Source organism: Dipodomys ordii, unplaced genomic scaffold (assembly GCF_000151885.1).
Source record: "Dipodomys ordii isolate 6190 unplaced genomic scaffold, Dord_2.0 Scaffold159, whole genome shotgun sequence".
In the NCBI taxonomy this organism is placed as follows: Eukaryota; Metazoa; Chordata; class Mammalia; order Rodentia; family Heteromyidae; genus Dipodomys; species Dipodomys ordii.
In genome coordinates, this window is record NW_012267375.1 from 1,222,498 (window position 1) to 1,243,154 (window position 20,657).

General features: G+C 45.7%; 2 protein-coding genes across 2 annotated transcripts in view; both read right to left on the reverse strand.

The window, feature by feature from the left end:
* Positions 1–2,341, reverse strand: part of Lss (lanosterol synthase (2,3-oxidosqualene-lanosterol cyclase)) — a 30,338-nt gene extending 27,997 nt beyond the window's left edge. Inside the window, exon 1 of the mRNA XM_013032904.1 lies at positions 2,331–2,341. Within this exon, the coding sequence (XP_012888358.1) occupies positions 2,331–2,341 (11 nt within the window). The remainder of the gene's footprint in view (positions 1–2,330) is intronic.
* Positions 2,342–4,389: 2,048 nt separating this feature from the next.
* Positions 4,390–20,657, reverse strand: part of Mcm3ap (minichromosome maintenance complex component 3 associated protein) — a 48,607-nt gene continuing 32,339 nt past the window's right edge. The window contains exons 20-28 of the mRNA XM_013032927.1: positions 18,756–18,909; positions 15,965–16,223; positions 15,670–15,767; positions 13,653–14,043; positions 12,210–12,467; positions 11,629–11,758; positions 9,231–9,434; positions 6,275–6,425; positions 4,390–4,685 (exon numbers count right to left, since the gene is read on the reverse strand). Coding sequence (XP_012888381.1) covers positions 4,527–4,685; positions 6,275–6,425; positions 9,231–9,434; positions 11,629–11,758; positions 12,210–12,467; positions 13,653–14,043; positions 15,670–15,767; positions 15,965–16,223; positions 18,756–18,909 — 1,804 coding nt within the window. The 3' untranslated portion in view covers positions 4,390–4,526. The remainder of the gene's footprint in view (positions 4,686–6,274; positions 6,426–9,230; positions 9,435–11,628; positions 11,759–12,209; positions 12,468–13,652; positions 14,044–15,669; positions 15,768–15,964; positions 16,224–18,755; positions 18,910–20,657) is intronic.

Consider the following 20,657-nt stretch of genomic DNA (forward strand, 5'->3'; position numbering starts at 1 on the left):
AAAAAAAAAAAAAAAGCTGGGTGCCAGTAGCTCACGCCTGTAATCCTAGCTACTCAGGAGGCTGAGATTTGAGGATTGCGGTTCGAAGCAAGCCTGGGCGTGAAAGTCCGTGAGACTTTTACCTCTAATAAACCACTAGAAAACCGGAAGTGGTGCTGTGGCTCAAGTAGTAGAGCACTAGCCTTGAGCTGAAGAGTGCAGGGACAGCTCCTAGACCGAGAGTTCAAGGCCCACGACCGACAAAAAAAACAAAAAACAAAAACAACAACAAAAATATGTGTAATATGTGTATAAATACCTATTTAAATAATTAAATGTACTAGGGCTGGGAAGGTGGCTCAGTGGTAGAGCACTTACCTTGCATGCATGAGGCCCTGGGTTCGATTCCTCAGCACCACATAAGAAAAAAGAAAAAAGCTGGAAGTGGCACTGTGGCTCAAGTGGTAGAGCCCTAGCCCTGAGCTGAAGAGCTGAGGGACAGCGCCTAGGCCCCAGAGTTCAGACCCCACATCTGGACAATAGATAGATAGATAGATAGATAGATAGATGTACTAATTGAAAAAAAAAAAGACTAATGGCAGAAAACGTAAGTTTCTAGTTAAACATGCCATACTAAACACAGGCATCGACCTCCAATTCCCTCCCAGATCTTACCAGACAGACATAAAAATCAATAAGGCATGCAGAGAAAAATACTAGTAAGCAAGAGTATAAACAAAGTAATAAAGACTGGATAGAGGAATAAATGATAACTAAGCAAGCTTTTCTCTTGCTAAGTCATGGGTGAAGACAACATAAAAAAGACTATTCTTGCCAATCAACTCTGGGTATAGAAATTGCAAGCCTTGCGTAAGAAACAGTATGGCCATAAATCCTTGCTTCTACTTGGCTGGAGGCCTCCAGTTGTTGAGTCACAATGGGTAAGAGCTTGGGCCTCAGGCACAACTGAGTGCCACTGTGGATTGAGGGACTGAGTCAGTGTACACTGTGTGGAGGCTCCGTCCTGCTTCTCCCTCCTAGTCAGATGGCTTGAGAATCCCTCTGGAACAACTGGCCTGCAAAAAGCCAGCCGTGACACATAACTAATCCCAGAACCTGGGAAACTGAGCGGGCAAAGTCTGAAAGGGTGAATTCAGCTCAGGTTGCATAGACCCTGGAAAGAAGGGAGACAGAGAGAGAGAAGAAAAAGGAAAGAAGGGAAGGTAGAAAGGAAAGCAGCTGAGTGACTAGCTTAGGAGGCCAACACATTAAATATGTTGAGATATTTGAGAACACCAGGGATAGACATTATCTTGAAAGTTTCCAGAAACAGCTGGGTGCAGTAATCCTAGCTATTCAGAAGGCAGAGTTCTGACCGTTTGAAACTATCCTGTGCAGGAAAGTCTATGAAACTCATCTCCAGTTAACCATCAGAAAAACCTGAAGTGCCGGGCGCCAGGCGCTCATGCCTGTAATCCTAACTACTAAGGAGGCTGAGGATCCTGGTTCGTAGCCAGCCTGGGCAGGAAAGGCCATGAGACTCTTATCTCCCATAAATCAGCAGAAAACCAGAAGTGGCACTGTGGCTCAAGTGGTAGAGCACTAGCCTTGAGCTGAAGAGCTGAGGGACAGCGCCCAGGCCCAGAGTTGAAGCCCCACGACCAAAAAAACAAAAAACAAAACAAAAAACCCAGAATTGTAGATCTAGCTGAAATGACAGAGTGCTGGCCTAAGAATAGTACCCAGGCCCTGAGTTCAAGTCCCAGGCCTCGTACACACCTATTCGTACAAACACACACATAAAGTTTCAAGAAACAAAACAAGCATAAATACAAGGTAATAATTTCCCACCTAAAATTCTACTTCTATTGAAATTATGAATAAAATATAAGAGTAAAAAAAGATATTTTAGGGCTGGGAAGGTGGCTCAGTGGTAGAGTGCTTGCCTTGCATGCATGAGGCCCTGTGTTCGATTCCTCAGCACCACATAAGCAAAAAGAAGCCAGAAGTGGTGCTGTGGCTCAAGTGGTTGAGTGCTAGCCTACTGAAGAGCTAGCTAGACAGCTAGCTAACTAGCTGAAGCACTGAGAGACAGCGCCCAGGCCCAGAGTTCAGGCCCCACAACCAGAACCCCCCCCCCCAAAAAAAAGGTATTTTAGATAAGGTGCAAAGCAAACCAAAAAAAAAAAAAGTTTATTATTCAGACTCCAGGGAATTTCCAAGTGTGGCAAGACAGGGTGATTCCCCAGAGTGGTCCTGACAGGGAAATGGAGTTAGCCATTACCTGGCAGGCCCGTGCTGGGAGGTGCTTTACACTAGCTGGGAACATGGCTGAGTGGTGGAGCACTTACTTGCCTAGCATGCCCAGGGTTTGATTCCTCAGTAACACATAAACAGAAAAAGGCGAAGGTGGTGCTGTGGATTAAGTGGTAGAGTGTTAGCCTTGAGCTCATAGAGGCTCAGGGACAGAGGCCAGGCCCAGAACAGGCCTAAAAAAAAAAAGAGCACTTTATACACTGGAGTAGTGACAGAAACACAAAAAACTAAACTAATGAAAAGAAGAGAAAAAAAAAAAGACAACAACTGTAGGAAAATTCAAAATTGCACCTAAAAGAAATGTTAATCAAATTGACACAGGGTTTCACAACCAGCGGTAAACTTTCATCATTCTGAATTGAGAGTACAGATTTTAGCCAACATACTGAAATGTTTAGGGAGACTTAATGGAAGAAAATTTAACTATGTATGTGAGGATGACATACCTAATAGGGAAGGTAATATGAAAGCTAACTCATGTTGTAAGAAGCCAATAGTGTCTAAAATAAGACTTTTAAAATACCACAGGTGGGGCACTGTACTTACAATCCCAGCCCGTGTGTGTGTGTGTGTGCGTGCGTGTGTGTGTGTGTGTGTGTGTGTATTGAGGGGATTAAGGGGGTGTTTATCTTTCAGGAATTAAAAAGCAAGGTCTCTGCCTACTATCCCCTTCTTAGCCCATCCTAGCTTCAGTGGGTTATAAAGGTCACCTCAGACAATAGTGGGTACTTCTCAGTCTTCTCTTGTGGGAAGAGTCATGCCAATCCTTTTACTGGCAATAAACCTTTTCTTTGTTCTTTGTACCAGGATGTCTGCATGGTTTTCTGGCAAAGTCTAATATACTCCAACACTCTTATCTTAATTAACCACTGGAAAGCAGGAAGTGCCACTGTGGCTCAAGTGATAGAGCATTAGCCTTGAGCAAAAAAGCTCAGGGGCAGTGCCCAGGCCAAGTTCAAGCCCTAGGATTGCCAAAAAAAAAAAAAAAAGCCAAGGATTTCCTCTTGCTATCATTGCTCCTTTCAAAACAATTCTATTTTCAAGTCTACACCTGAACTTTGTTAATTATTATGTAATTGGTATTAAAGGTGAAATCTGAGGGGGTCAAACTGGACCCTCAACTACGGAGAACACAGTACTGTGATTATACTAGACATTACAGATAAATTCAATGTAAGACTATGCCTCTGAGGGCTGGGATGTAGCTCAGTGGCAAAGTGATTGCCTAGAAAGTGCAACGTCCTGGGTTCAATCCCCAGTACCAAAAAAGAAAAAAAACGACAAAAAGACAAAGAGTATGCCTCTGAAACTGAGCACTGATTTTTAGTAGCAACAAACAATGATACTTAAGTTTTAATTTTTTAGTGCCAGTACTGGGGGGCTTGAACTCAGGACCTAGACATTGTCCCTTAGCATATTTGCTCAAAGATGGCATACTACCACTTGAGCTCCACTACTTTAAGTTCTCAAAAATGTAATGGAATATCATTTCCTTGAAATCCTTTTTTTTTTTTTTTGTGCCAGTCCTAGGGCTTGCACTCAGGGAAGGCCCTGAAATTCTTTTGCTTAAGGCTAGCACTCACCACTTAAGTCACAGCACCACTTCTGGCTTTTCATGTAGTACTGAGGAACCGAACCTAGGGCGTCATGCATGATAGGCAAGCACTCTACCACTGAGCCACATTCTTAATCAAGAGGTACTCAGTGAGGAAGGAGGGGGCCTGGGAGGTGCTTCCTGCCGATTTAAGATTGTCCCCAGGTCTCTATCATGTCTTCTCAGGTACAATGTCCCATGTTTGCTTCTTACCCAGAAACACATCTATGTCCACATCACTTACACACACACATGCACACACCTACCTGTTGGTGTTAGGAGTTGAGCTGGGCAGGCCTGGCAGGCAGAGACCTTATATACCTTATGTATCCCAGCACTTCTGATGTCTGCAACAGTAGGCTCACCTTTGCTAAGAGAATTACCTGAGAGAAATGTAAGCGACAAAACCCCTCAGAGCATGTGCTAGTGGGAGACAGTCTGAGAAAAGATAATGAAACGGATAAGAGTGTTGAAGTCATACAAGGGAAGTCTGGGCAGGATCTCATTAGAGATTCAAATAGTTTATTTGCATGATTAGTAATCCTATTTCCAGAATTGCATTAAGCATCTGGGAATAACATAATTTTAAGTAAAAACAAACTATTCTGGAAAGACGACCACCTCTTTGGCCAGGCTCTCAGATGTCCACCATGTCCAGCAGTGCAGACAGATGGAGCTCAGAGGCAGCTTCCTCTTCCCTCGAGCTCTCGATCAGCCTTTCTAGGTGCTTCAGCCGTTCAGTCAGAGAGCTGCTCGTTACCTCTGAAAGCTGCAGCTGCTCCCCTGTTCTTGTGGTCTATTTGAATAAAAAAGAAACCAGTAGGTGAACTGTCCAAAAAGAAACATTCTCTTTACCTGAGTTACGTAATTGCAAACCCCTTTGTACATGACCTTCATAACAATCAATTTTTAAAAAAAAAATCACTATGAGTAGTTTGAGGATGCAAACAAACTAAGGCCTCTTCTCTGGAAAGGACTAGAGCTGGTTTCTATTCTCATCTGGGCCTCTTCTGATACTTACACAGAGCCCACCAGGTCCCTGTAAAACGGCTTTGCCAGATTCTCATCTTTGGACATTTAGTTTGCTTGGCTTGCACTTTTATGCAATGCTACAGCAAACATTTTTTTTTGGGGGGGGGGGTGTCCAGTCGTGGGGCCTGAACTCTGTGCCTGGGCGCTGTCCCTCAGCTCTTCATCTCAAGGCTAGCTCTCTACCACTTGAGCCACAGCATCACTTCCAGCTTTTTTCTTTTTGCTTATGTGGTACTGAGGAATTGAACCCAGGGCCTCATGCATGCAAGGCAAGCGCTCTACCACTGAGCCACCTTCCCAGCCCCTGCAAACATTTTTTGTAAATTAAATGTTGTGAACATTTGACAATTCCTTTAAGATAGGTTTAGTAAGCCAATAAATAGGAACATTTTTAAGTATTTGTCAACCTGAGAAACACTGTTATCTTAGTTATACCTTATTATTTATTTATGTTTATCTTAGCTTTCCTCTTCTATTGAACGGCTTAAGTTGCTATAGAAACATGTTTTTTCTTTCACTGGCAGCACTTATCTGTGATTAAAATGCTTCTAACTCTTTAGCCACACAGGAAAGGACAGCGATGGCTTTGAAAACAACATTGGGCCAAGTGGTAGTATAATCCCAGCACTGGGAGGCTGAGGCAGCCTAGGGTACATCATTAGATTCTACCTCCCAAAACAAGATGCTGACAGTATTCCTCAGTTGTAGAGTGCAGTACTTGCTAAGCAGCACCACGGAAAAAAAAAAGAAAAAGCCAGGCGCCAGTGGCTCAGGAGTGTAGTCCTAGCCACTCAGGAGGCTGAGATCTGAGGATCCCGGTTCAAAGCCAGCCTGAGCAGAAAAGTTCCCGTGAGACCCTTACCTCCAATGAACCACTCAAAAACTGGAAGTGGAGCTGTGGCTCAAAGTGGTACAGTGCTAGCCTTGAGCTTAATTGCTGAGGGAGAGCGCCCAGGCCCAGAGTTCAAGCCCCATGACCAACCAAAAAAAAAAAGAAAGAAAGAAAGAATTAAAAAAAAGAAATCTCTGGCCTTGACAAGATGGAAGACCTAGAGCAGGCTTCGGCTCCTTTAAGTTTGCCCTGGTCAATCCTGTCATTCACTACTATTCCTAGAAGCAAACCTGGGTGATGTAGTATGTATGTGTTCCAAAAACAAAATGTGCTGTTACCAGCTGTCACACTCTCAATGTCCTTCCTACTCGCTGGTGAAGGGCTACAGTTTAATCAGTTCTTGTTTCAGTTCCATTCTCCCACAGATTGAGAATTGGTGGGGTCACTACAAGATTGAATTAATGAAAGACCAATTTTTGTTAGGTCTGTCTTTGCTAATGACAAATGTGCTCTGTTCTCACCTGTGGACCAGTTACTGTTGATGCTTTCATGATGGACTCCATAGTACGAGGAAGAGATACTAGTGTCTGAGGAAGGTAGAGGGGAAGGGATGTGGAATCTGTACATGTTCCTGAGTCTTCAGACAACCACTGCTGAAGCTGATCTTCAAACCTGAAACAGAATGTGATCAAGAATTCAGAAACGGGCTGGGATGTAGCTCAGTGGCAAAGCGCTTGCCTAGCAAGCGCAACGTCCTGGGTTCGATCCCCAGTACCAAAAAAGAAAAGACAAAAAAAAAAAAAAAGAATTCAGAAACATCTGGGCACTGAGAAGCAACACGACCGATCGACTGTTCGCTCTCCTGCTATATGCACCTGATTTACTCCTTACTAAGGACACATACAACTAGGTTATGGCATCGATAAGCAGCAGAAATGTACTTTAAAAAATTACTATCTATTTAACTTATATTTAATGAGAAATATAGCACTAACCCCCAAATCTCGGCATCTACGTGTTAACAGTACTTATAATCCCTCATCTGGCTTTGACTTACTTTTTGTTTTGTACTGGTTCTGGGGCTTGGACTCAGGGCCCCACAGTCATCACGTGTTTGCTCGGCTGGCACACTCCACCACTATATGTGCTATAGCCAGGCAATCTGCTGGTTAATGGAGTCTTGAGTACTTTTCTGCCCAGGCTAATTATAAATCTCAATCTTTGAGGTCTCAGCCTCCTGAGTAGCTAGGATCATGGGCATAAGCCACAACTGAGTTTGTAGCTCATGATATCTCTTCATGGATTATACAAATATGTGGATTACTGCTTCTAGTTTATAATCAAATTAAAAATAGTATTAAAAAAAGCTTCACTACCACTTAGCACTCCAGAGCCGTCTATCTCCACACACTGATCTCTGTAATAAATGACATCTTAAGTAGGCATGATGGCACATCTGCAGTTACCAGGGAGGCTGATAGGGTGGCTTGAGGCCAGCCTGGTAATACAAAAGTCCCATCTCAAAAGAAAACACATACTCAGCTAGAGTGGGATATCTCAGAGGATGAGAATTCTTCCCTCATCAAAAGCTACTTAAGGGGCCGGGTGCCAGTGGCTCACACCTATAATCCTAGTTACTCAGGAGGCTGAGATCTGAGTATCATGATTCAAGGCCAGACTGGGGGTAGAAAAGCTCATTTTTTTTTGGGGGGGGGGGTTGCATTAACCACCAAAAAGCCAGAAGTGGAGCTCGGTTCAATCAGTAAAGTGCTAGCTTTGAGTAAAAACAGCTCTGGGGCAGTACTCAGGCTCAGAGTACTCAAGCCCTAGAAACCAGGAAAACAAAGAACACCCCTTAACCAGGTTTGAAAGCACAGGCTACTTGGAGGCAGTGTGATGTCAACCTAGACAAAAAGTTAGCACTACCCGACCATAACTAAGTAAGCTGGGCCTGCAGCATGTGCTTACAATCCAAGGAACATGGAGGTACAGGTAAGAGGACTGCAGTCTGAGGTCAACCACAAGCAAAACCAAATCTAAAAAATAAAGCATGGGGCTGGGAAGGTGGCTCAGTGGTAGAGCACTTGCCTTGCATGCACGAGGCCCTGGGTTCGATTCCTCAGCACCACATAAGCAGAGAAAAAAAAGCTGGAAGTGGTACTGTGGCTCAAGTGGTAGAGTGCTAGCCTTGAGCTGAAGAGCTGAGGGACAGCGCCCAGGCCCAGAGTTCAGGCCCACAACCAGACCCCCCAAAAAATAAATAAATAACTAAAGCAAAAGAAGGCTGGGAATGTGCCCAAGTAGCCAGCTCAAGGCCAAGTTCAAAACCCTAGCGCTGCCCATAAGTAAACACGCAAACAATACTTAAATTATACAACATAAGCAAACCCACCTTTGGAAATGAGTAATTCATTAACTCTTACAACATGTATTTATCAAGTAGCCACTAAATGAGGCACCACTATAAAGACAGGAATATAACACAGAAACTAAACAGATAAGGCCCCACCCAAAGCCACTTATACTTTAGTGAGATAAGACAAACAAGGAATGTGTGACAATGCCAACAGTCTGAAGATAAGACAACAAAAGGAGAAGCAGAGATGAGGGCCAGCAAGGAGAGCTGAACCCAGAAGCAGATGTTTGAGCAGAACGTCCATAAACTCAGCTCTTGGGGGTCACAAGTTTCAGCAAGAAAAACAGCAAATTCATCAGCCAGAAGAGAAACCAGGGCAAATCACACAGTGCATGGGCTATCTCAAGCATTTGCTTTTCATTTGGGGCGAAGAAGGGAGCCTCCAAAAAGCTGTAAGCATAGGAGTAATGTGACTTCTGTCTTAACAGCAAAGACTGGACTATGGCCTACAACAGTAACCCACAAGCAAACAAAAGCTGTTTGGGTCAGCTTCATAATCAGTTCAATCCAAGCCTATTTTCAGTGAAAGCCAATAGGATTTAGGGGTGAGAGCAATTTCCAAACATTTGGCAGAGGTGGCTAACAGGTTGGAATTGCTACCAACAGAGAAGACTAATAAAGGAGAGTCTGGTTGGGAGCACAGCAGAAAGATGTGCTTGAGAGGAAAGGGAGTGGGTGGAAAGGAGGGTCAGCACCCGTGCCTGCTGTCCAGTAGGGGGCAGTCCACCAAAGCCTCCAGCAAGCCAAGGGCAGAAATCCAGGGCCAGCACTTGCCATCTCGTGAATAGGCTTAGTTGCACGTATTTTTTATTACAGAACTTAACACAGATGCTCAATGATAAATAACCAACAGTCAATTTCAAGAATAAACTAAAGCAAGGCCTCTCTTCCTCTAAGACCCTATATTTTACTAGTTTTTAACTTCGGCCTTTGAAAAAGAAAAAGTTTTGCCACTATAACCCTTGCAAGCACACTGCCCTTCCCCACCTTTGCTGTCTCCTCAGCAGCTGGTCTCTGTCTTCACAGAAGTGGAGGCACACACAGGGAGGAAAGGATTTTACCTCTTGCTCTCCTCTTTCTCCAGCAGCAGACGGCTGGACAGACACTGCATCAGGAGCTCCTCGGCAGAGGCTCCCTGCATCAGATCCTCTGCGCTGGCACTCCCCTCTTGGCCACGTTCTGCACTTCTCTTCCCTTTCTGGTGCAGTTGGGGCAATGGAGTAGGAAAATTGCTTGCAGAAGGGTGAAAAGACTTTATCCCTAAACTGTAAGAACATGTATTAAAGTGCAAATGATCAGGTCAGGAAAGAGAGAATACACACACACACACACACACACTCTCTCTCTCTCTCTCACACAGATCTGCTTATCCTCCTGGGAGAATCTGTAGTCTTACAGAGTACTGAGACACAGCTACACATGTGTGTTCACCCTAGGAACACCTACCTCTCATGCCTGTCTATTTTCCTAGATGATTCATGACTGACCCTAACCTGTATGTGGGCTTTGCTCTAGAGTAAAGGAAAACAATCCTCACTGTGGTGACAGTCCTAGTCTTAGTCTTTTTTTGTCAGTTGTGGGACTTGAACTCAGGGCCTGGGCACTGTCCCTCAGCTCTCCAGCTCAAGGCTAGCAACTCTACCACTTGAGCCACAGTGCCACTTCTGGCTTACGGGTGGTTAATGGGGATAAGAATCTCATGGACTTTCCTGCCCAGGCCGGTTTTGAATCACAATCCTCAGATCGCAGCCTCCTGAGTAGCTAAGATTATAGGTGTGAGCCACTGGCACCCGGCTCATACTATGTAATTGTTACACTATGAAAATATGTTTTATGCTGGTCCTAAAGCTTGCACTGTCCCTTAGCTTTTTTGCTCAAGGCAAGTGCTCTATCACTTAAGTCTCCACCTCCACTTCTGGCTTTTGGTGGTTAAATGGAAATAAGAGTCTCATGGACTGGCTTCAAACTGGGATCCTCAGATCTCAGCCTCTGGAATATACTGTGAAAAAGTTTTACAGGTTGTAAATTCACTATCTGATTACCTTGCTGAATTCTAGATAGTCCTAAGGGTTTGGCTGTTCAGTGCTACGAACTGACAGTCATGCTATCTGCAAATGACAATTGTCCTTTCAGTATTTATACTGATCTATCCCGTGCACTTGACACCTGGACAAGACTTCCAGGATAATAGGCAAAAGCAGTGACAACATGGACTTTAGTATCTCGCCTGTTTCACCAATAAGCGTACTTAGTTTTCTTTTCTTTTCCTTGATTTTTGTCAGTCATGTGGCTTGAACTCAGGGCCTAGGCACTGTCCTTGAGCCTTCTTACTCAAGGCTATCGCTCCACCACGTTCAGCCAGAGCACCACTTCTTTTTTTTTTGGTCAGTCAGGGGCTTGAACTCTGGTTTGGGCGCTGTCCCTCAGCTCATTAGCTCAAGGCGAGCACTCTATCACTTGAACCACAGCGCCACTTCTGGTTTTCTAGTGGTTTATTGGAGAGTCTCATGGATTTTGCTGCCCGGGCTGGCTTTGAACCACGATCCTCGGATCTCAGCCTCCTGAGAAGCTAGGATTACAGGCATGAGCCAATGACGCCTGGCTCCCACTTCTGGTTTTGTGGTGGTTAATTGGGAGATAAAAAAAAAAAAAAAAAAAGCATAGACTTTCCGGTCCAGACTGGCTTCAAACCAGGATCCTCAGATCTCAGCCTCCTGAGTAGCTAGGATGACAGGCTTGAGTCACTGGAGGTTTCTTTTGGTGCTACCAGGAACTGAATGTAAGGCCTTGTACTTTCTAGACTGGTGCCTCTACACTTGAGCCATAACTACAATCAGCTGATACTGTTCATTTTGGGAGAAAGAAAATATTTAGGTCTTGCAGTATGTGCTATCACTGAACTGCAAATGTCAATTCTACTAAGCCAGGCTTCTAAGTTAGATGAGATGCCAGCTTTTTTCTGCCTTCTTCAGTCAATGTCATCTGACAAAAGAGATATGCTTATTATCTTTGTACTAAAACAGTTTTTTTGTGTGTGTGGGTGTGGTTTTTCGTTTTTTGTTGGGTCATTGGGCTTGAACTCAAGGCCTGGGTGCTATCCCTGAATTCTTTCTTTTACTTAATAAGGCTACCACTTTACCATTTTGAGCCACAGCTCCACTTCCAGTTTTTGAGTGGTTCATTGGAGGTAAGGGTCTCATGGTGACTTTTCTGATCAGACTGGCTTTGAACCGGGATCCTTAACATCTCAGCCTCCTGAGTAGCTAGGATTATAGGCGTGAGCCACCAGCACCAGCTAGAACAGTTTCTATGATATAGGAATGATTTGTGCCTTGAAAGTTTGTCAGAACTGGCCTAGAACTGGACTCAGTGTGCCAGATGTTAACTTCTAGTCTTTACTTTCAGATGAGAACATAGTTTAGGACAGCAACAGAAACAAACTCTACACGTGGTGCTCACCGCCGAGGACTCAGCTGCAGCTCCTTCTGTGTCTGTGCCCTGGCTTGTTCCCATAACAAAGGAACATCAAATTTTTTCAAATGGTTTTTAAAAAAATATACACATATCTGACCATCTTCACTCAGTGCCTCTGAAAAAACAATACAAAAACATTTTAAGAACTCAAAAGGGCCACAGGTGACCACTGGATATTTTTCACACCTTTAAGAACAAGTCTTCTAAATAATGGGACTCCCATTCTTCGGCTAGATATATGCTCTTGAGTGCCCATAGTCACTTACGGTGCAAGCAGGCTTACACCCAGACTTTGGGGGTCCAGAAATGACTCTCAGAGCCACAGAGTTCTCCTTAAGAGGTAGCACAGGGGACCTGCTTCACATCAGAGAGTCCAGGTTCTCCCGGAACCTTATTGGCAATTGCCACTGTGTATAAGTACCTCAAAATCACTGCCTTAGAGGGCCTAAGAAAAGGGAGAGTGGGAACCCAAAGGAAAATAAACACCTCCTCAATGCCTTTCTGTGCTCAAACTGGATCAGGAAGTCTTATGAACAGCTGGACTCACAATGCCAAGCTCCACCTACCTGTCACGACGGGGAGTCGAGGGGGCGTCCAGTCCCTCAGCTTGTGATTAATGCACAAGGCAATGACATCATCCCAGGGGACGTCGGACACTGAGGGCCCTGCCTCTGGGCTCAGGGAGGGGCTCTTGCTCTTCCACCGGCGGTAGGTCTTGCAGAGCAGGTTCTCCACCTGCGACTGGAGGACCGGCCGTGTCTGCCGTGAGCTGGGGATCTGGGAGGCATACTGAATGACCATGGAACACATGGGGAGCCAGGGAGCTGCAGAGGGAAAAGGCCTCACAGTTCTAGAACTTATGGAAACACTGGCAAAAACTATGCATCTCATCTTCCTTGGTCTGAGGCAGGGTCTTTCTGGCCTCAAACTTCCAATCCCCTTCCCTCTGCCTCTCTAGGACTGGGATTATGGATATGAACCATTATGCCCAGCTCTCTTTTTTTTTTTTGGTCGGTCGTGGGGCTTGAACTCTGGGCCTGGGTGCTGTCCCTGCACTCTTCAGCTCAAGGCGAGTGCTCAACCACTTGAGCCACAGCACCACTTCTGTTTTTCTTCTGGTTTATTGGAGATAAGTCTCACAGACTCTCCTGCCCGGGCTGGCTTTGAACCGCAATTCTCAGATCTCAGCCTCCTGAGTAGCTAGCCCAGCTCTTTAGCAGAGGGTGAGTGTGTGGCTGCTCTCAGACATGCACGTGGTGGAGCTACAGCTGCTGAGGGGAGGGAGCTCACTTCCGGGCCCAGGTGAGGGTGCACAAACAGCCCAGAGTGTGGCCTGTCCCAGCTCAACAGCCCAGAAACAGTAAAACAGCAGCCAGGAAAGCACAGTGTCTTGACCCGTCAGGAGCCCCGTCTGGTTGGGGGCGCAGAAAGACCATGCTCAACAGTGCACTCCCGCTAAGGTTCCCTCAGGACAAGTTGCCTGGTGGAGATCAAACGCCACAGCTTCTCAGAGTACCTGAAGCCCAGAGGGTACGCACAGACGGAGGACAAGCGTGGCCAGGCAAGTAGCAAGTGAGCCCGTTCCTCTCAACAGTGCTCACGTGGGAAGCAGCAGCTCCAGACGCACTAAACTCCAGCTCACAGTTGGGGGTCTGCAACCTAACAGTGCTGTCCAGGCACAGTGGACAAACCAGAACCAAGAGCCATGGCTCCAGGGTGAGGCCGCCAGAACTCATTCTTCTTGCACACTGCCCATCTGCTCTGGCAGCCGGGGCTTGTGGAGCAGGCAGAACAGACCTGGGGTGATGCTGGGGAAAGGACAATAAGCCCCCTGCACCACAAAATTCCTGGCTTCTTCTGACTGTGAACCCAAAGCAGGCGTAGGGAGGTGCACACACCTAAGGTGGACTGCGGGCCTCACACTGGAGCCTGCAGCCTGCTACGCTCTCACTACAGAAAACTAGACACTTGGCTATGGCTAAGCTCTTCTACTCAGCAACATCACACACCTCCTGGCGGTGGAAGGTCCATCTGAGGAAGCTGGAAGCCCAGCACGGCCTGCTTCAGCCACGCCAGGTGCTCCGGGGAGTTCCAGTGCAGGTGGGGGAGCAGCTGGCTGCCCCCCACCTCAGCAAACTCAGTGACAGGCCAGGACAGGTTACACAGCTGCTCCGAGGACACCACAGAGGCCAGGAACTGCAGGACACTGTTGAAGAGCTCAACAATGGCGCCAGGCTCCTGCGAAGCCAGGCCGCCCAGACGCCTCTCTTTTCTATCATGGAAAAAACGGTCACTAAACTCACGGCCAAGTCCATCCTCGACATACTGAATGAGGGTCTGACAGCAAAGGTCAAGGGCACGGGGGCAGCGGGAGACCAGCCACTGCACTGCTCGAGTAACCTGAGGACAAAGACAGTTGAGAGGGAGATGGCAAACCATCACAGGGATTTTCAAAGACAATCTAGAGGGAGATGGCAAACCATCACAGGGATTTTCAAAAGTACCCTTTTCTGTTGCTACTTTTGTTTTTGTTTCAGAACTCAGCACCTGGGGCTTGTTAAGCAGGCAATCTACCATTTGAACCTTGTCTTTTTCTCTTTCAGTAATTTTTTTTGAATTAGTGTTGCATATATGCATAGGCCAGCTTGGACTGTTATCCTCCTGTTTACACTTCCCCAGTAGCTGGATGACAAGCACATGACAGAAACTATACTCAGCTCGCTCCAAAAAGCTTTCTAAAAGAGGTTGCCATTCTTTTGTTGTTTTTTGGTTTTTTTTTGTCAGTAGTGGGGCTTGAGCGCTGTCCCTCAGCTCTTCAGCTCAAGGCGAGCATTCTACCACTTGAGCCGCAGTGCCATTTCCGGTTTTCTGGTAGTTCATTAGAGATAAGAGTCTCACGGACTTTCCTGCCCGGGCTTTCTTTGAACCACGATCCTCAGATCTCAGCCTCCTGAGAAGCTAGGATGACAGGCGTAGCCATGGGTACCTGGCAGGAGATTGCCATTCTTTCTAAGGCTTCCTGTGTGAGCTGCCACCAATGCACTAGGCTGTCAGTCAAAATGGGAAAGTGCACAAAGCTCCCTCTGTGGTTGAGTTTTTGGCTTTGTTGAGCTCTGGAGACATCTGGCAGGGTCCCAAGATAGGGACCACCTGAGGGGAGCAGAATCCCTCGGGAGAGACCTGGGAAGCTGGTCAAGTACCTTCTTACTCCCACAAAAGCATAGACTCATCCTCCTAGCCCGAGCACTGTGACTGTAGTCATATTTTAAATTTATAAAAATAAAATGAACCAGGCACTGATGGCTCACATTTCTAATCCTAGTTTTTCAGGAGGCTGAGATCTGAGTATCATGGATCAAAGCCAGCCGGGACAGGAAAGTCCATGAGGCTCTTACCTCTAATTAACCAGCAAGAAGCTAGAAGTTTGAAGGTATGGCTCAAATGGCAGAGCATTAACCGTGAACAAAAAGGTTCAGGGGGGAGGGGGGAATGGAGAGGGGGTGCTGGGAAGGTGGCTCAGTGGTAGAGCGCTTGCCTTGCATGCTTGAGGCCCTGGGTTCGATTCCTCAGCACCACATCATAAGCAGAAAAAGCCGGAAGTGGCACTGTGGCTCAAGTGGCAGAGTGCTAGCCTTGAGCTGAAGAGCTGAGGGACAGTGCCCAGGCCCAGAATTCAGGCCCCACAACTACCACCTCCCCCCCCGCCAAAAAAAAAGGTTCAGGGACAGTGCCCTGAGTTCAAGACCCAGAACCAGCAAGCATGCATGTGTGTGCGTGCATGCACGCACACACACATACACACACAAATAATACAAAAATTAAAAACTTTGCACAAATGGTTTAATTTGTTGCTGACAGAACTATGGCAATTTTTACCTATTATTTTGGTCTGCTTCTAACTTTAGAAAAGTATCTGTATAAAATGTAAAATAAAAATTGAGAGCACTAAATAGACAAAATTCAGTATAGATCAGAAGAGAAAAACCAAATTATTTTGATGGCTCTTTAACAACATCGATTCCTTACCTTCACTGTGCCTTGTAAATCATTAACAGAATCAGGGATCTCAACAACAATATAATCTGAAATCAGTTTAGCTGAAACCAAATCCTGTAGCATTAAACCTGTGAGAAGAAACAGGGTATTCCCCAATGATGAAGGTGCCCAGGCACCTAGCCCCAGTGCCCTGCCCTGCCCTGCTCCGCCCCACCCCACCCAACTCAGCTGCAAGCCAGCACAGAGGGGAGCCAGCCCCACAGCTTCCACGCCCTTTCTCAGACCCAGTCACCTACTGAATAAACAATACCGCCCCTTCACCCACCTTCTTCCACGTCTTTCCCAAGAGCATGCTGTCTAGAGCTGGGAACAAGAACCACTAGTGGGAGGGCAGGCTGGAAGGGCTTGGCCTGCAGGAGCTGCTTCAGCTGCAGCAAGGCTGACAGCCTGTACACATCCTCTTCCACCGTGTCTTCATTCTTCACTTTGGGGGGAAGCAGCAGCATGAGCCCACTGGCCCCCAAGAGGTCTTTCTGGTTCTCCACGGCATCCAGGGCGCCATCGCTGAGAGTCCCGTGGGTCACCTGTGAGCGACAGCACCGCACCATCACCAGACCATCAGCACAGACAAGAGGGTGAGCATGAAATGAGTGGTCTGCGCAGCACAAAGGCGGCCAGAATATTTCATCCGAGGCTACCATTTGAGCCATACCTCCACATCCAGCTTTTTGCTAGACAGTCTTGTGGACTTTCCAGCCCTGGTTGAGATGGTGGGCACCAGTGGCTCACACCTGTGATGCTAGCTACTCAAGAGGCTGGCCAGCCAGGGCAGATGAATCCTTGAGACTCTTATCTCCAGTGAACCATCAAAAACTAGAAGTAGAGGAGTGGCTCAAGTGGTAGAGCACTAGCTGTGAGTGAAAACAAAAGCCAAGTAAGGGTACAAAGCCAGAATCCAAGGCCAATACTGGCATACATGTGCATGTGCCATAAGTGGAGCCAGAAGTGGAGCTGTAGGGCTAAAGTGGCAGAGTGCCTAACCTTGAGCAAAAAGAGCTCAGGAATGGCACCCAGGCTTGAGTTCAAGCCCCAGGACCACCACTACCACCAACAAAAATCAACTGTCACAACATTTGACACTTACCCCCTTTTTTTTTTCCTGGTGCTAGGGATTAAGCCCAGGGCTTCAATTATACTAAATAAGTGCTTCTGAGCTACATTCCCTAACCCCTCCTTTCACAGGGAAATTGGACTAATTCTAATTAAATAGCAATAATGTGCCTTAAATAAGTAACATTGTTGCTGAAAAAAATAAGTTAAAATCTACAACAGTGCAGGAACAGTGCAAGTGCAGTTTAATCCACCAAAGCAACTATGAATGCTTAATGCTGGGAGTAATTAAACTTCAGTCCTGAAGTAGTACCCACCATGAACTGAATGACACCTGTGACCTAATGCTATTTTCAATAAATGAAACAGAGTACACCAGTTTCATTTCCAAGCACATATGGTGAAACCTAAAGTCTATTTAAAAATAGGTTCGCAGGCTGGGCGCTGTTGGCTCACTCCTGTAATCCTAACTACGCAGGAAGCTGAGATTTGAGGATCATGGTTCAAAGCCTGCCAGTTAACCACCAGAAAACCAGAAGTGGCACTGTGGCTCAAGTGGTAGAGAGCTAGCCTTGAGCTGAAGAGCTGAGGGACAGCACCCAGGCCCAGAGTTCAAGCCCTACAACCAACACCAAAAAAAAAAAAATTAAACTCAACTGCTCAGGAAACCAATTATGCTATATAAACACCTCCAAAGAAGAAATATTGAGTCTGTAATTTTAAAAAACAGGCCAATTTGAATGTAAAATAAAAACTACACTGAAATGACCTATACAGAGCATATTTACTAGCTAGCAACTGATACAGTGATATATGCATAGATTAAATATTAAAATATGCTGGGTGCTGGCGGCTCATGCCTGTAATCCAAGCTATTCAGGAGGCTGAGATCTGAGGATCACGGTTCAAAGCCAGACCAGGCAGGAAAGGCTGTGAGACTCTTATCTCCAATAAACCACTAGAAAACCAGAAGTGGCGCTGTGGCTCAAGTGGTAGAGCGCTCGCCTTGAGCTGAAGAGCTGAGGGATAGTGCCCAAGCCCAGAGTTCAAGCCCTATGACAAAAAAAAAAAAAAAGTTAAAATCTTTTGTTAGCACCTAATGTGTCAGGAAGCTAATTTTAGTCTTTTAATCGTTTCAGTGTTGTGAACACTGTTTCTCATCTCCCAAGTTTGAGTTACAGTAACCCATGGAGTAGTTCAGGGCTTCAGAATTATATGTACAACATCACACATGAGCTCAGGACACAGTTCAATGGAATGGTGTTGGCCTAGTACACCAACCTTGGGTTCTCGCATTTTTCAGGATGGTTCTGAGCTGACAAGAAGTCTGTGGCAACCACAGCCCATTGCTTGCTATGGTCTGGTTCCTGAGTGTAACACAAAGGCCCATGTGTTAAAGACCTGATCCCTAGCCTGACACTATCGGGAGGTGCGAAACACAGAAGGTGTAGAGGCTAGCAGAGGCATTAGGCCATTAGAAATACACTTTTCAAAGGGACTGCAGGACCCCAGACCCCTTCCCAGCCTCTGCTCTGCTCCTCAGCGACAACACAGTTTTTCTCTGCCATGTGGTCCCAGCCACAGCAGGCTGCTTCATAGAGAGGCTCAAAGTGACAGGGCCAACCACAGACTGAAACCACCCAACTGTGCATGAAAAGTAACCTTTTCTCTTCCTAAGCCGATCTCAGGTATTTGTTACATTAATGGAAAGTGGATTAATACTTTGTTCTTCTGAAATCCAGCCTGGACTCTTGCCTCCTGAGTGGCTGGCTATGGGTACAAGTGTGAGCCACCAGCAGTTGGGCAGCCTCAACCCATACTAGATAGGTGTATGGAATATTACTGAGATGTGAGAAGGACAGACAAATACTAGCTTCTCAGCCTGTCCTACAGTTTTCTGAAACAATGTTAGAAAAAAATAGCACTTACAGAATCCCAATGATGTCTGAGGGTGAATGACAATAATGAAGTCAGGGAGATAAGTAAATGAAGTGATTGCCACTCACCTTTATACACACATTTACAGAAACGGTCTGATCCCCTTTGCTGCTGAGTGCGTTAACGATGGTGAGAGTCTGCATCTCACCAGCATTCCGGCATGTATCACTCGCCAAGCCATCATCGCCCATGAACTTGACCTTTAGCCAATTCGTTAGAATTCTATAGGTAAAAGAAAATAACAGGGCTGGGAATGTGGTTTAACGGTACGGTGCTTGACGAACATGCATGAAGCCCTGGGTCGATTCCTCAATACCACATAAACAGAAAAAACTTGTAGTGTTGTGGCTCAAGTGGTAAAGTGCTAGCCTTACACAAAAGAAGCTCAGAGACAGTCCACAGGCCCTGAGTTCAAGCTCCCGGACTGTCAGAAAAAAAAAGAAGAAAAAAAGAAAAAGAAAAGGAAAAGAAAAAAGAACATTTTAAGAAAAGTCAAATTCTAAATTTAACCTATAAAGGTTTTCAGAAAAAGAAGAGAACACAGAGATGCAAGCCTACAGACAACAAATCTTATGTGAAGCTGACATGGATAAAACAAGGGTGCCATTTTTTTTTTTTTACCAGTCCTGGCCAATTAGACTGGCCACCATCAAGAATTCAAACAGCAATAAATGTTTGGGATGGAGAAAAAGGAAACTTAGTGTACTGTTGGTGGGACTGTAAACTAGTACAACCACTCTGGAAGGTGATTTGGAGGTTCCTCAAAACATAGACCTACCCTATGGCCCAGTCATACCACTCTTAGGTATCTACCTAGAATGTTACAAGCCAGGATACCATAAAGATGCTTTCATGCCGGGCGCCAGTGGCTCATGCCTGTAATCCTAGCTACTCAGGAGCTTGAGATCTGAGAATCGAGGTTCAAAGCCAGCCCGGACAGGAAAGACTGCGAGACTCCTATCTCCAATAAACCACTAGAAAACAGAGTGGTGCTGTGGCTCACAAGGTAGAGCACTCGCCTTGAGCTGAAGAGCTGAGGGATCAGCCCAGAGTTCAAGCCCCATGACCAACAAAAAAAGATACTTTCACATCCATGGTCATTGTACACTTACTCACAATGGCCAAATTACAGCAATAATCCAGATGTGCTAGAATAGACCAGTGGGTCCAAAAGATGTGGTACATATACACAATGCAATTTTATTCGTCCATTAGGAAGAATAAGATTATGTTATTTCTATGGAAATGGAAGGACCTAGAACAAATCACGTTGTGAGGTAAACTAGGACATGTTTTCTCTCAAATATGGAAGCTAGACCTAAAACATAACTGGACATGGTACCAATACAGGACTCCAGGCATTCACACACAAATAGACCAAGGGAGGACACCAGCGGGGCAGGGACCCAAAGGTGTAACTCTCCTGATCATGTAAAATACTACTTATCAAAAGGAATTCAAGACATGGAAACATGGGCTATTTATGTTGGTGGTGGTGGTGATATTTGTGTGTGCTACTTTTTTTTCCCCTTTGCTGCTTTTTATAGGGGCAAAGTGGAGAGGAAGGGTGAACAAATGTAATCATGGTATTTGGTATACACATGAGCCACAGATGCCAGCCTCATTTACTTTTCTTTAAATGCCAAAACTCTCTTCATGAATCTCATGACTTCTTCATTCTTCCTTAGCCTGAATATGTTCACATTAACAACTCTTTAAAAGTAATGTGTTCAGGGCTGGGATGCAGCTCAGTGGCAAAGCACTTATATGTTCACATTAACAACTCTTTAAAAGTAATGTGTTCAGGGCTGGGATGCAGCTCAGTTGCAAAGCACTTGCCTGGCATAGCAAGTGTAACATCCTGGGTTTAATCCCCAGTCACACACAGTCCAGGCCACACACAGTCCAGGCCAGACACATACACACACACACACACAGTCCAGGCCAGACACACACACACACACACACAC